This window comes from Ruditapes philippinarum, unplaced genomic scaffold (assembly GCF_026571515.1).
Source record: "Ruditapes philippinarum isolate M1 unplaced genomic scaffold, ASM2657151v2 ctg866_1_1_1_1, whole genome shotgun sequence".
NCBI classification, from domain to species: Eukaryota; Metazoa; Mollusca; class Bivalvia; order Venerida; family Veneridae; genus Ruditapes; species Ruditapes philippinarum.
In genome coordinates, this window is record NW_026855260.1 from 832719 (window position 1) to 847903 (window position 15185).

General features: G+C 32.4%; 1 protein-coding gene across 1 annotated transcript; it reads left to right on the forward strand.

The window, feature by feature from the left end:
* The first annotated feature begins 367 nt into the window (after positions 1-367).
* Positions 368-8992, forward strand: LOC132742680 (uncharacterized). The gene is made up of 5 exons (XM_060731145.1): positions 368-685; positions 5187-5336; positions 5892-6068; positions 7108-8100; positions 8407-8992. Exons 2-5 carry the CDS (start codon positions 5201-5203, stop codon positions 8937-8939), a joined length of 1839 nt encoding a protein of 612 aa, XP_060587128.1. The 5' UTR covers positions 368-685; positions 5187-5200; the 3' UTR covers positions 8940-8992.
* Positions 8993-15185: the final 6193 nt, after the last annotated feature.

Here is a 15185-nt window from a genome sequence, read left to right on the forward strand (position 1 = left end):
TAAAATAAATGTCTTTACACAAAAATTTACAATTGTAGTTGATTTAGAGTTACAAGAACTTACTTGTGAATGGACTTGTTATGTCGTATCTGGTATGATGGTTATACCTGACCCATTTAAATCATGTATTTAAATTGAGGTTTGTGTATTAATATATAACTTTTGGGTTTACAACTAACTCTGGTTGTTTGTTAGTGTAAAGGAAATGCTTTTGACATAAAGGAAAGTATGATAAAACTTTATCTGCTATCAAGTTTGTAAGTTTATCAGTTGTCAGTACACAAAAGATAGACGTTTTCGTTCTGTAGTTTATTCAAACAGCAGATAACGTATCAAATATCCGCGTCCTGACTCATTCCATTTTCGGAAAATGGATGACTTAATACTACCGCTTGAAAAATCTATTTTCGAATCAAATCTTCTAGCATTTTCGGAAAATCAATAACCACATTCCAAATGGTTGTGCCCTAATAGTTGGCTGTTAGTTATAAAGTTTTGTTTAATTTTGAATGTATAAAGAATTGAGGATGTGTGACGTAAAAAAACAAATTGTTACGGTGACACCGGTTGATATTGTTGAACTGTTTTGATATTCTTTGTTACATAATGATATAACATTTAAACGAATGAAAGTTACACGACATATGTTATGTATTAAAAGGAAAATATTTCTTTTATACACCAGGTGAGAATTACATTTTTATGTACATTTAGGTTTATCTCCACATATTTTGAATTTCAATGTTTTCACAGGTTGTCTAGTTTTGATTTCCATTTTGCAAGCTTCTAAATCAGATATAATCAATGAAGTCTGAAAACCTGATGTTAGAATTATTGAGTATATTTCATGTCCCTTAACGGGGCGGAGGGAACTTTATGTTTACCCTCCGTCAGTCAGTCTGTCCGTCCATCAACAAATATTACGAAACAAGTACTGAAAATGTTGGTATCAATTTGATATACATGTATAGATATTATGGCAGTCTGAGATTATGCACATTTTAAGCTCACCTGAGCTAGCTCAGGGTGAGCTGTTAGGATCGTTGAATGTCCATCGTCAGTGGTCTGTTGTCCGTCCACCCATGTTCCTTAACTCTCTAGCGGTCCCATTTCTGCCACAATCATCATCAAACTTTGTCAGGATGCTTGTCTAGGTTTAAGCTCGGATGAGTGCGAACATGGGCCATGTCGAATGAAAAACTAGGTCACATGAACTTTAAATATAAAAATCTTGTTAACATGTTAGCGGTCACATTTTGGAATCAATCATCATCAAACTGTGTCAGAATGCTTGTCTTAGTAATTGCTCGGATGAATTTGAACATGGGTCATCTCGGATTAAAAACTAGGTAACGGGAGCAAAAAATGGAGAAACCTTGTTAACACTCTAGTGGTCACATTTTTGACTCAATTGTCATCAATTTAATCCGGATACTTGTCTAGGCAATCGATCGGATTAGTTTGAACAAAGGTCATCTCGGTCAAAGGAACTGAAAATAGAAAAACCTTGTTAACGCTCTAGCGCTCACATTTTTAACTCACTTGTCATCAAACTTGGTCAGGATGCTTTTCTTAACAATTGCTGGGATGTGTTCGAAAATGGGTCATCTGGGATGAAAGAAATTGGTCACAGGGGCTAAAAATAGAATATTCCCGTTAACACTCTAGTGGCTACTGTTTTGATCCAAATTGCTCTGAAAGTTTGTTTTCATGATTATAAGGTAAGATTTGAATTTAGGTACATGTACAACATACATATGTGGGGTCTTTGGTGTACAACATGTATTATCAATATTTTAAAACAACTGAAACTGAAAATAATCATGTGAAAATTGTTATATAGGAGGAAGTTAAGTAATTTTATATTATCAGACAATGTCAAACCGGTAACAGCTTAAATATTTACATCAACTTCCTTCAATTTGTTTCACCCATATCATATTTAATAGTTTAAAGTTAATGGTCATTTATCTCGTTCATATTTAAATTTTCTTATCTTCAATAGATTTAACACATACTTACTTCAGAAACATCATCATTCTGTATCTGTTTTAACGGCATAACATTATTGACCAATTTACATATTTTATGATATATATGGTTTTGTTTGTAAGCAATATGCTATCAACGCTTGATGTTTTTTTTTTAATTTTTTTAATTAATTATATCACTTGATTACATATTAAGTGACCAAAACTTTTTCTTCGCTTAAATGTGCATTTTCTCATGGCATTTCAACGCTTAAATGTGTATTCTATAGGTACGTACATACAGACATGCAGACATTATACTAGATCTATGGAAAATGTATTTACACTTAGCTGATCAAGCATTGACAGACAAAAAACTAATCTATATTTGTTCAATTGCATGTTTATCTTATATTGCCATGAACACCATGAATGTTTGTATCGATCTGCGTACAAATCAACAACTTAACTTTGTAATTCAATAGCGGGGAGCGATATTGACAATGTTTAAAAATAAACTTAAGAAGGATAGGGCATGAATAAGCAAAACGAAAGAAAAACGGGAAAAAAAACCATTCATATTTAAACACCGATAATACATATAATAAGAGTTCTGTAATTTTATCTGGTTAAAACCACAAAGATTTGACTAGATGGTATTGTAAAGTAGTAAACTGATACTCAAGTCGCATAACAGGCATTGTTATAAGTGTATTTTAGTTATATATAAATGCATTGAATGGATTAAATTTCGCAATGCTTCAATAAAGTGTATTGTTCTATATAATGGATATTTTTCGTGCAGATCGACAATTATCTCATGCTTCTCTTAAAATGACAGACAGATTTGTAAAAAGTATTTCAACTTTTAAGTGAGATCATTGGTTTTATTTAAGCTTTAAATATAATAAACCCACTGCGGAGTATTGAACGATAAACAATATATATTCCATAGATATACGTTAACATTGGTACCACTTAGAGGAACAATCTTTCTGCGTCTGAAATACAAAAAAAAAATACTTTATTTACGACATTTTATGTATGAAATTGAAACTGATGTTTTGCTGGTGAAATTAATTCTATATGATGTACTTTTTGTATTATTATATTGTAAATACCTATAAGTTAATGTAGACGTGTGCTAGTGTGTTATCAAAGCAAAACACTATTAAGATGAAAATGTATAACAAGCAAACCAGAATTTATTCAATTTGATACTTCTTTCTTTTCAATTTAAATAACTACATTACATTTTTATGACTTCAAGGACTAGAGTCGAGAAAAAACATAATTATAAATTATTGAAAAAATGGACGAACTTGGGCAGGCAATTAAATCGATCAACCATTGTAATCAATTTTTTTTTAAATATATGTACAACTTCGTTATGCAAGTTCACAAAGGATGGAACTTGTTCATGACAGACAAGTTTACATCTGTGTACACTTTGTTATAAAATGCGTTCCATTTACTGAAAACAACGCATTTAAGTTCCCCAATCTTTTCAACAACCAAAATAACGTTTTCGTTGCCTAAACAGGGAATGCTACAAAGTAACCAATAACAGAACAATATGTGGCTATTATACGGGGGTTCCGCGGGGCCTAGTTTAACATATAAATTTAGCGTTAAATGTATGCTTACCTTAATTTCACTGCTTTTGTCGAAAGTCCATGCCGCAAAATAAATAGCCCATTGTACGATTTTGGTCACGTGATCATCCTCAGTGAAACCTAACAGCTCGGGTAAATTGACTTGTCATACTAATTTTAGCACACAGAGATTTTGCCTCAATTTTGACATGACCACAACTCAAATTTTAATTTCTATTTAGGCAATGGACAAACCATTTGAAGTCACCTGCAAAAACTTGAACAAGCTCTGCACCAAGAATGGCAAAATTCACTTCAAAATCGCATTAGACGCCTTAATGCTAGTATGATGAGAAAGGCCTATGCTATTATTGTGACTGTTACTTATTTTATAATAATTTGGTAATATGATGTCATTTTAGGTGACATATGCATCAACAATGTCCACCAGTAAAGGTTTTGGAAAGAAACGCTTCAACACCATACATATAAACAATTATATCATTTTTGGTAAAAAAAACAACACATTTACTTATGCTTTAATAATTTGGTTAGGAATAAACTAAACTGATACATTTACTGGTATCTGATAACTTAATTGGTATCGCTTCTTACTAGTATACTACTCGCCACTCAAAATTTCAATATTATGGTTCAAATGGTAGGGAATTGATTACACATTAAGAAGATCAAGCTATAATTACAAAGGTTTCAAGTTTTAAGAAGATATGTAATCGCAACATCAGCGCAGGTGTAAGTCGACAGAGATGTTGCCGCTGTTTATTTTGTACTGCACATTAAGATATGATAAAGTTACATTACTTCTTGTAATAATTGTTGAATCAAATCATTATTTGGTATCATAACAAACCTTTTTTGCGTTACAATATGTCAAATTTTCCAGCCAAAATGAAATTTTATCCCTAGAAGACTGTTTATTTCAACGTTTGTTTTTTTAATTTTACGTGCGTGTTAATGGTGTTCTAATTTCTTCTATTTGATCCTTTTCTGATTGTCTGGTTCATTGCCATTGATCAATTTGCATAAATTAACATAACTTTGTTATTTATTTATTAATTTGATTTATACTTTGAACGCAAAAAAAATATGAGAAAACTTGGCGTCAAGGTAAATGTGTAAAATTTGCTGTAATTGCCATAATTTTGAGATATATTTATAGTTTTAGTTCATGCTTGGACAAAATGACGCATGTGAAACATGAAATTTTCATTATATTTGTTAAAAAATATGTTTTGTAGGAGTAGTTTTTAATATTTTTTTTACATCTGGTGTTTGACTTTAGAAATAAGAAAAAGTCGGCGTTGGCACTAAATACTCTGGCTCTTGTTCACATTCAATCTGGTTACAGCGTAGCGAAATCGCTTAACAGGGTAACACCACGGAAAAGGATATGGTTATTGATATTTTTACAAAAAGAGAAAGAAAATCTGCTATTCAAGTGTTTTAAAATAACTTAAAAAATCATCATCTTTAACAAATTGAATCACATTTTTGTTGCTTAAATGTGGATGTTTTCTTCTTTTATAAAGCATAGTGTAACAGTACATATAGGAAATTGTATTTAATTGTGAACATAATATTATTTAACGTAATATTTCAGAAAAACAAAGAAGTATGACAGATATTGTACCGTTTGGATATTTTGATGATTGCTATACAAGATCGTTTCGGTTTTTGTTTGAAAATCGTATTATAGTTGTGAAATGTAATAAAACACGGAATATCGTACAGTACATTTTTCTTGTGCGAGGTAAGTATGTTACACTGTGCATACTATTAACAGTTCGTTTGGTCTTTTTTCGTACTAAAAACTAAAAGAAATAATTGAAATATGCGACATTAACTTTATGAAACGCAAGTGTTATTATCGAGATCGTGTTTATATTTCAATAACCATTTTTTCGATGAAAAGATTTAAGAAAGTAGTGAACATGAAATATATTTATCAAATATTAAACAGTTTACTGCATTATAATCTTTATTTATGATGACAGAACAATGATTGTAAATTTAGTAATACGTTTGATTTGTTGTTGTTTCTTTCTTTTTTGTGGGGGGGGGGGAAGGTTGGTGAGGGTGGGGATCATTTTCACATTCTCATTGTCTAACTGAATATCAATTTTAAGTTATTCACCTATTGGAATAAGTTCCACTTCAGATGAATGTATAAGTTCAGATATAAATCTGACGATTATCGATATTATTAACCACTATGTGCAAATCATTTTAAGTAATTATGGGAATGATTTTGCTTTTTCAAATTAAATTTAATTATTTGATGCCATGTGTCCTACTTTACTTTCAGATCCTCACAGCAATATAGGGTTCCATCAACTTCTTGTCGAAACCAAAAGCAACCCACATTCTGGATATGAGCTTCTGCCAAAGTATCACAGATTTTCTATATGGAATGATAGTGTGTTGTTGATGAACATACCTACTCTAATTTCTATGTTGAATTTAGGAATTATGTTAAGTTTAGGTATGTAGTGCTTTTTTCTAATTATTTGATGGCAATGTTATGGAAAGGACAAAGTCGTTTCCTCAAGTTTTTAACTGATTTAAGTTTAAATAATTTATTCATCAAAATGGGTAATCCATCTGATGAACGACATTGTCAAGGAATCATATTCTATGTATCCGTGGTAGATTTACTCCATGGGTACGTGATAAATCATTACTGAATAACACATTCTTGTGACACAATCCTATGGTTATCGATCAATTCTTATTACACTGCAATTGTTCTTTATTAAAATGTTTCCGGTTTCAAAAATTCACTATTTACATAGTCTATGTACCTTCCTTGGTACACAACTGTAAGAACTTATCAATATTGCAAAGTATCGCGTAATCAATTTCAGTCTTGTTTTTGAAATGAAAAACAATTCTGTTTAACATGATTAATGCGAATTGCTTGAATATATTACTATTCAAACATTTAAACGTCTTTACAACTTAACGCCCTTAAAATATGATAAACAAGATAAACAACACAACGAAAGGCGGCGTTCAATGAACGCAACCCCCACTCAGCAACAAGAACCAGTGGCAATGAGCTCAGACTTTCCCTTCTTCATCCAGCCAGCTGTTACGCTGTCCTATTGATACACTGCGCGATTGAAGGCGGTTAAGACTGTAGACATTGGGTTGTAGCATCATTCCGTTTAATTTTCTACTTTAATTTCTAGTATTAAAATTGTGCTGTGTTGTTACTCCATTCTCTTGATTGCTAGGGATGTATTTTAACTATATGAACTTAAAATTGACAAAATTATCTTACACTTTAGTGGTTGTGTCACAAATTTATCTGGAGCATCGAAATTGGCTTGTGTTATTCCAACAATATCCTGGTACTATTTTTATAATTCTTTTATTAAAATATGAATAAAGGAACGTATTGCAATTGAAAATATTAATCTTTATCCATGTTGTTCATTTCAGTTACTTTTTACAATAATCAATAATTCATTTACGTTTTTTCACGAATTGTGCTAGTAAAATGTTTGTACGTGTTTCAGACTGTTTCTGGGAAAATGTCAAAAAAGGTCAAAGAACTCCAGTTAGAGATTTTAATATTGGGTATTTACCAGATACTCGGCTTCTGAATAGTCTGTGTAAGCTTCTCGGAAGAAAGTCTGCAATAATCAGAGTATTTTGTTCTGAAATATGTTTAAGAATACAGAAAGAATATACCGCTGTTATTGAGGTTCGTGCTGCATATGTCCCTGGAAAAGAAAATGAAATAGTTTTTGTCGTTATTACTAAAAACAAATGTGAATCACCAACGATTCAAGACAGGCCTATCGTCCACCGTTGCATCGATGATATGAGCAAAGAAGCCTCCCATATAATTAAAAACGAAAGAGCAATAACAGCGAAGCAAAGAAACGAAATGAGAGCAATATTAGATAGAAATACAAAAACATTATTGAAAAAACATACAAATATAACATTAATCTCTATCAGTTCGATCAAGTCGAAAGGCTTTAATGACAACGGTATTTCGAAATCGGAGTACACACCGTGTATTGTTTTCTATGTCCCTGTGAAGGGTTTGATTCCTGTTGACGAAGATATATTGCCAAATTTAATTGATGGATATAAAACTGACATTCGTGAAGGTGCATTTACTCCATACGTTCTCACCTCTCGCGACATACACGAAAAGGTAAAGATGGGTTGCCTGATACAGGGCCTTCCGGACAATACTGATACATCCGGAAATATTCAAACTGGGACACTTGGGGGTTTTATCGATCATCCACAGTTCGGCCTTTGTTGTTTTACATCGGCTCATGTCATCCTCTCAGACAACGATATGAGTGCCATCGGAAGAGGTGTATCGTTACAACCAACCAATGATTTATCATGCTATCAACCATATCACCCACATAGATTTGGATCAATTGTTTTAGCTGTTTGTGAAGAAGGAAATGCAAATTGTCCTGGGGTAGAAGTAGTCATGATCAAAATTGAAAATAGACAAATTGACAATCACGGCAGATTTCCAGGTGAGTTTATCACATTGTTACATATAAATACTTTTAAGTTTGCTTGACAAGATTGTTCATACATGTAAGTTGCATCAATAAAATTGTGTAATTGATCAGAATTACGCAGGCAAGCTTTTGTGCTTTAAACTTCATTTCAGCCAGCGAAATCTAATTTCCTCTTTACGGACGCTCTGTTGAATATATATATATATATATGCATCTTGATTCCTAGAGTAATACACAATGATGATAGAAAAAAACAATGCAGTCATTTAGTTTATAAGAACTACTTTTATGTATAGTGTTTTTTCCGTTCATTGTCAGGTACGGAAGATATTGCTTATTGGTCAGGAAAAATACTGGAATTAGACGAAATACGTCAGCTTATCAATACTACAGAGACCTACGTGATAAAATATGGAGCTGAAACCGGAATAACTAAGGGTAAAATTCTCAATGACATGACAACAACATGTTTTAAACACGGTAATTTGAACTTCACATTGCAAAATCAGGTGGCAATTTATGGAGTTAAATTTGCTGAAGCTGGAGATTCCGGAGCACTTGTATTTCATTGTCATGAAAACATGCCTTTGAGTGTAATTGGAGTAATAGAGGGCGGAACAAATTTCGATACCTGTCTCGTTACACCAATATGTGCCGTACTGAAAAGTCTTGGGTTATCTCCTCCGCTGCAGATGAAAGCCTTTGAAAATGTGCCTTATGAACAACGAAAACTAGAAAACATGGAGGAGCGAATATGCCGTATTGAAAAAACATCCGAACGCTTAGAATCAGAGTTCAATGCTATTCAATCTAAACTCGATAAAATCATATCCTTTTTTGAGAAGGGATAGCTGCCTGAAACAAACAAACGGCGGAAGGCTAGTCAGTAAAGTTACAAAATTGTATGCATTTCATTACATTCATTCAAAATTGAAATTTATTGGTATGTTCACAAAGTCTACTGAAAGTATTTCAAATTAGTTGCATCGGTGATGATTAAAATTTTAGAATGTATAAGTTCATTTATTATGTTCATAACAACGTTATAAAAAATATTAATTCTACTGCACATGCAGTACTTTTTCCTGATTATTTTTGATTGAATTATATTCAACTATTTGAAAAACTCTATTTAGAAAATAATTCCATGTTCGTATATCCCAGTTAGCTCCAATGCTCGCGCTCGGACTATCCATGTGTTGAAGCGGTATTTTAGTAATGATTTTTTATTTAAATAAAGTTTTCTTTTTTTCCTATGCTTCGTTAAGAATCATGTTGAGATAGATATTATATGTTAATTACTAAATTGATATTTTCCTGGATTTCATGAATTATCATGTGTTCCGAAAGTATGAAACTGTGATACAATATATGTGATTTCATTGACTTATTTTAAGCTATGATCATGCCATTATAAAGTAATTTAGTAATTGCATTTTATAGTCTCAGTTTCATGTGTTCGCACATTCACCGACTTTACAGCTATTACCCCTGGTCATCGGACTACTGGTATATATCTATCAATCTTCCACGGGAGTCTTTTAAATCCACTTAGTGCAGCCGACATTTTGGCGCAACGGAATTATACAACCCTCGCAGGTACCCATTTACACCTGGGTGGAGTGAAGCAATCACAGGTAAATTTCTTGCTCAAGGAAATTAGCAGTGTCCCGGTGGGGTTCGAACCCAGGACCTCTCGATCCCTAAGCGCGCGACCTACCACTGGACTACTGCTCCTACTGGACTTATGATCAATTCAACTCAAAGATCACAACAGAAATAGTAAAACAAATAAAATTCATTACATTTGTGACTTATTCTTGAATTAAATTTACAATAAATTTATGTTTCCTTTTTTTATATTCATCTATAGAATAATAGAAATATTTAATGATTCTATTATGTCTTGTTTAGTAAAAAAGTGTTTATAAAGGTATTTGTCCATTCATCAGGTTTATAATTGTGCTGTTTGGTAAGTTACTGTTAAAAATAATATAAAGCGTCAAAATGTTAGGGTTTTTTCCTTTGTTTTCATTTTTTGAATTGTGATTTCTTTCTTTGAAAAGGAAGATTAAAAATATTTTATATAATTATATACTTCATATACTCATTCTTCAACACAATATGCAATTAAAAACAGTCTTGAAAATAAAATGTATTTTTGAAAAAGAAATATTTTGTGTTGATTTGTTAAATCCCTCAATGTCAGGTAATCAATATATTCAATAATCATTTTATATTTTAATAAATAGTATTGTGACACATGCTAATGTGATCAATTCTTTATAACCCTTCAGTTTATCGATCGTACTCGTCAATTGATACTGTAAAACACTTATTATTCGCAAGTAATTTATTTTCGCTAATATTCGCGAGTTTTCTCAGACGCGTATTCATATCTCTCGCGAAAATTTCACTTTGTCTATACACTTGTTCGAAAATGAACACTATCCAAAAATACGTACACATGGATATACATCTGCGGGAAAGTATCGAAACCAGTTCTAGTTACATCATGTAGCTATTCAAGTTTTGCAGCATATACATACCGTACAGATTACTAGTATGAAATATATACCTGTAACAATTTGGTATTATTGAGGAATTGGCAAAAAAACTTCTTCGCTGCATATTACCTCTGTCAAGGAAGGTAACTGTGACTTGCACTAGAATTAAGTATAAACAAATTAATGCATCTCACAAATTTTAATGGTATTTCTACAGATTGTTCTAATTGGTACAAATACTTTAGCACATGCGAGTTGTTTGTAACATTTCTATTAATTGTATCCTATTGTATTGTACTACAGTTTAAGCCGGAGGGTAAACATAATCGTTTTCTACAGGTTAGGCAAATGACAGTACCGTTTAATTGATTTTCGTCTGCTTGCCTTTGAATGGCTAATCAGTGAAACTTAAACACAGTGAACACATATCAAATAATTATCAATTTTTATTGACATATTTTTTTAGACAGACGGTTTCACTTATCAAGAAGATTAGCAAGCTATCAGAAAAATCGATACAGATATAAATGCATTCGTCGCACAATAAACGACGAAAAGTTAGTGAACGGAAAGGACAGAAAATATCTGAATGAAACGGGTTTCCGGTTTCACATTTTTCGGGAAGACGCGAATTCATGTTGACGCGAAATAATTATTTTGGACATTTTGCCTCAAATTCGCGAAATAAGGTTCTCGCGAAAAATAAGTGTTTCACAGTAGTTGCAAAACTTTTCCTAGTCAAAAAAAATTTTACCAGAATGACAGACATGAATTCTGAATTGTTATGGTGTGAATGCTTGTCAAGTATTTCCTCATATTATTTCATTTTGAAAACGTATCAAATAAAAAAGATCGCCGACAACTAGACTTCAATAAAAGTAAATTAGATTGAAACCATATTATCTGTAAATATTAACGCTCATTTAGATTTATTGGCAATTTGAATTCTGGCATAAGAAACTTATACAAATTGATTTTGTTACTGTATATTTTTCACATTTTGAACAGTTCTTAAAACTCTCCGAGACTGATTTAGCCTTTGTTGTCCTCTTTTGGATTGTTACAACGGGCATTTGTATGTGATATTCTTGATACTCCGTCTTCCGTTATGGCATTGAGAAATTTCGAGAATAGTCTTTTTATTTGTCTCTACATGATGTAAAGCACTTCATGATTATCCATCTTAAGTTACTGCAGTGGTGAAAGCCATTAATCTAGCATTGTCAAACATTTCACGTATAATGGAAACAAATTGAATATTTTGTTCAGACTTGCTCTAATTGGCCCTACTAGTTAGTAAGTATTAATTAAAATCGAATTTCCAATGACATATTGGTATCAAAATTCCTTTTGCGATTTCATTATATTTAACAATGTCAAAGTATGCTGTAACCACATTGAAGTACTAGAAATTGAAAAAAGAAGATGGGTTTGTTAAAGGACCTTTATACTCAAAACCAGAAGATCTATCGTTAAGTTAACAAATAGTGTTTTTTAATTCTATATCAGTACATTTCTTCTAATTAGTACTTTGATTTAATTAGTACTTCATGCTTGCAACCTCTGTTTTGATAAATCACCATCTCTATTTCTCCTTTATCGTCATGGTCTAGTTGTGATTCTTTGATGTAGAATTTGACCAATTATTCTTACCTTTTAACGAAATAAGATGTTTCATTGTGTATAGCTTGCAATGGATATTGCACTTAAAGGAAGTCAACTCGTATTTAACTAAATCACTTGTACCGACTGTGTTCGGCGCGGTATGACAAGTAATGTGTCGATGTCGCTGTTAAGCCCAAAAAAGCACACAAACTTATTTAACCTCTTCTTACCTTAAAAGCTAAATAGAAATTTGACATGCGGGGATTGAATTTATCTACACTGTCTATTGCGGCTAACAGTGATTTTGAGCGCTCCATTAAACTAGTTGTGTGTCCATCTATGTTTTTCAGTTCCAGAGCCATAGCACGTTTCAGGTTTATGTCGTCTTCGGTTAATATCCCTCTAGTTTTTTTTTTCATATTTCCCCTAAACACTCGGTCCTCTTGTCTATTAATTATCCTTACTTTAGTATGGAAGGATATTAACGCCAAAATTACATCTTGCTTTCTTACGTTACATCGTGCTTTCTAACTTGTACATCTTGCATTTTGACTTTTACATCTTGCATTTTGACTTGTACATCTTGCATTCTGACTTTTACACGTTGCTTTCTTACATGCACATTATGCTTTCTGCTGTGTGCGTCATGCTTAATTGTATGTTGATATCGTTATTCAACGATTAATTATTATTCGTTTGTTGATCTGGTATATTAATTCAATACCTTAACCTGCAACTGTTTGTATTTTGGTCTATTTACTCAGCATGAATGACGAATGTCATAAGCTAAAATGACGCATGACCGAAAGCCAAATGCAGCAAGCATAATACGACGCGACATCTCGTGTAATAATAATATTTTTTATGTGACACCCAAATTATGCTAACAGGTGGTGCTACATTTATATTCTCGGTAAAGTCTGTATTGCGGTTCAGATTCAGTTTACCAAATTACGTCCCTTCGTTTTAAAATTTCCATTTCCACTATGGAGGAAATAAGGTAAATATATATAGAAAACGATTTGACCAATATTTGTATTTATTTCTGAAACTCTATGGGTCAAATTATATTTCCAGCTGACAATGACAAGTTGCACATTTCCAAATCAATGATTTTAGAATTATTTTTTATCAAGAAAATAATTATAAAATAGAACAGTTGTTCAAAGTGCTTGGGCCATAAAAAAACTTCTTAGTAAAATAGTTCATCCTCTTGAAAAGTTCCTAATTTTTGACATGGCTTATTTCCAATACCCATGACCATCCACAACATTTTTAATGTGTTTTTATTAATTAGGACATTTCCTTGCCTATTTTCAAACTAAATTTGTACACACATTGTTAGATTTTTTTTAATTCAAGTTGTCAAAAAAAAAATATCTGTTTTCACTAAGTTAAAATTATTCACTAAGATGCTTTATGAATACGGGACCTTGTTCACAGTGTCAGCTTAAAACTGAATTGAAGGAACTGCTGCCAAAATCAGCTTCTTCTGGGAAAAAAATGTCAAAACTGTCAATCTGTGAGAGTGCAGCTTTAAGACGAATGATTTCATAATGTTAATTGATGAGTATATAAAAACTAAATGTACAAAAAAGATCCCAAGAAATGGTTATAAAATGAATATTGCATGTTGGGCTTAAGATTACGGTGGCACAAAGGTGACTTGTGTATGTTTTTATTTATCAAGTGCGCACGAGATACTATGTCGTGGCCACAAGTTACTAAGTCGTGGCCACAAGATAGCTAAGCCGTGGCCATGAGATATTATTTTGTGGCCACGAGTTAATAAGTCGTGGCCACGAAATAGTTAAGTCGTGGCCACGATTTACTAAGTCGTGACCACGAGATACTATGTCGTGGCCACGAGTTACTAAGTCGTGGCCACGAGATAGATTAAAAAACACATGTCACCTTTGTGCCACCGAAGAAGATGCCTTTTTAGTAGTTTTCTTTATAAAAAGGCATCTTCAGCCTAACTTGTCATTGTCAGCTGGAAATATAATTTGACCCACAGAGTTTCAGTAATAAATACAAAAACTGGTCAAATTGTTTTGAATATATGTTTACCTTATTTCCTCCATAGTGGAAATGGAAATTTTAAAACAAAGGGACGTTATTGGTAAACTGAATCCGAACCGCAATACGGACTTTACCGATAATATAACTGTAGCGCCACCTGTTAGCATAATTTGGGTGTCACATATTATTACACAAGATGTCGCGTCGTATTATGCTTGCTTCATTCGGCTTTCGGCTATGCGTCATTTTACCTTATGACATTCGTCATTCAAGCTCGTAGACCCAAATAGTTAAGTTATTGAATCAATATACCAGATCAACAAATGAATACTAATTGATCGTTAAATAACGATATCAATAACAATAAAGCAAGAGGCACACAGCAGAAAGCATAATGTGCATGTAAGAACGCAACATGTAAAAGTCAGAATGCAAGATGTACAAGTCAGAATGCAAGATGTACAAGTCAGAATGCAAGATGTACAAGTCAGAATGCAAGATGTACAAGTTAGAAAGAACGATGTAACTTAAGCAAGCAGGGTGTAATTTTGGCGTTAATATTCTTCCATATTTAGCCTTCATTTTGTATTTATTTTAATATCCGTGTCGGTGTGTATGGTGAAGTCTTTAAATTTGTTAGAATAAACTATTATAAACAAGCTCAACAAGGAAAGGCGGCGTTCAGTGAACATCCTAGTCCTTGCAATAATCGTATGTCCTCTCGTTTTGGTTTGATGTCCTGCTGGGCCCCTTACTTATGGTTCTGTGTTAATAGATTTTTTTTTAAAGTGCCTTCATTGCCTTGTCTACCCATGTTGAGTTTTGCCTTTTATATTAAAGGAATATAAAATGTGTATTCTTTGAACATTTTGAATTAATATAGCAACAATCTTGCATTTATCAAAACAAAAAATATAATAATATTTACATTTGTCATTAAGACTACAGTGGTCAAATCAATTT

Excerpts from the sequence above, each read along its gene's own strand:
- LOC132742680 (XM_060731145.1), top strand. The coding sequence starts at position 5,201 with ATGACAGATATTGTACCGTTTGGATATTTTGATGATTGCTATACAAGA. Across the intron at positions 5,337-5,891 it reads GTACATTTTTCTTGTGCGAG|ATCCTCACAGCAATATAGGG; the intron begins GTAAGTATGTTA and ends CTTTACTTTCAG. Across the intron at positions 6,069-7,107 it reads AGGAATTATGTTAAGTTTAG|ACTGTTTCTGGGAAAATGTC; the intron begins GTATGTAGTGCT and ends TACGTGTTTCAG.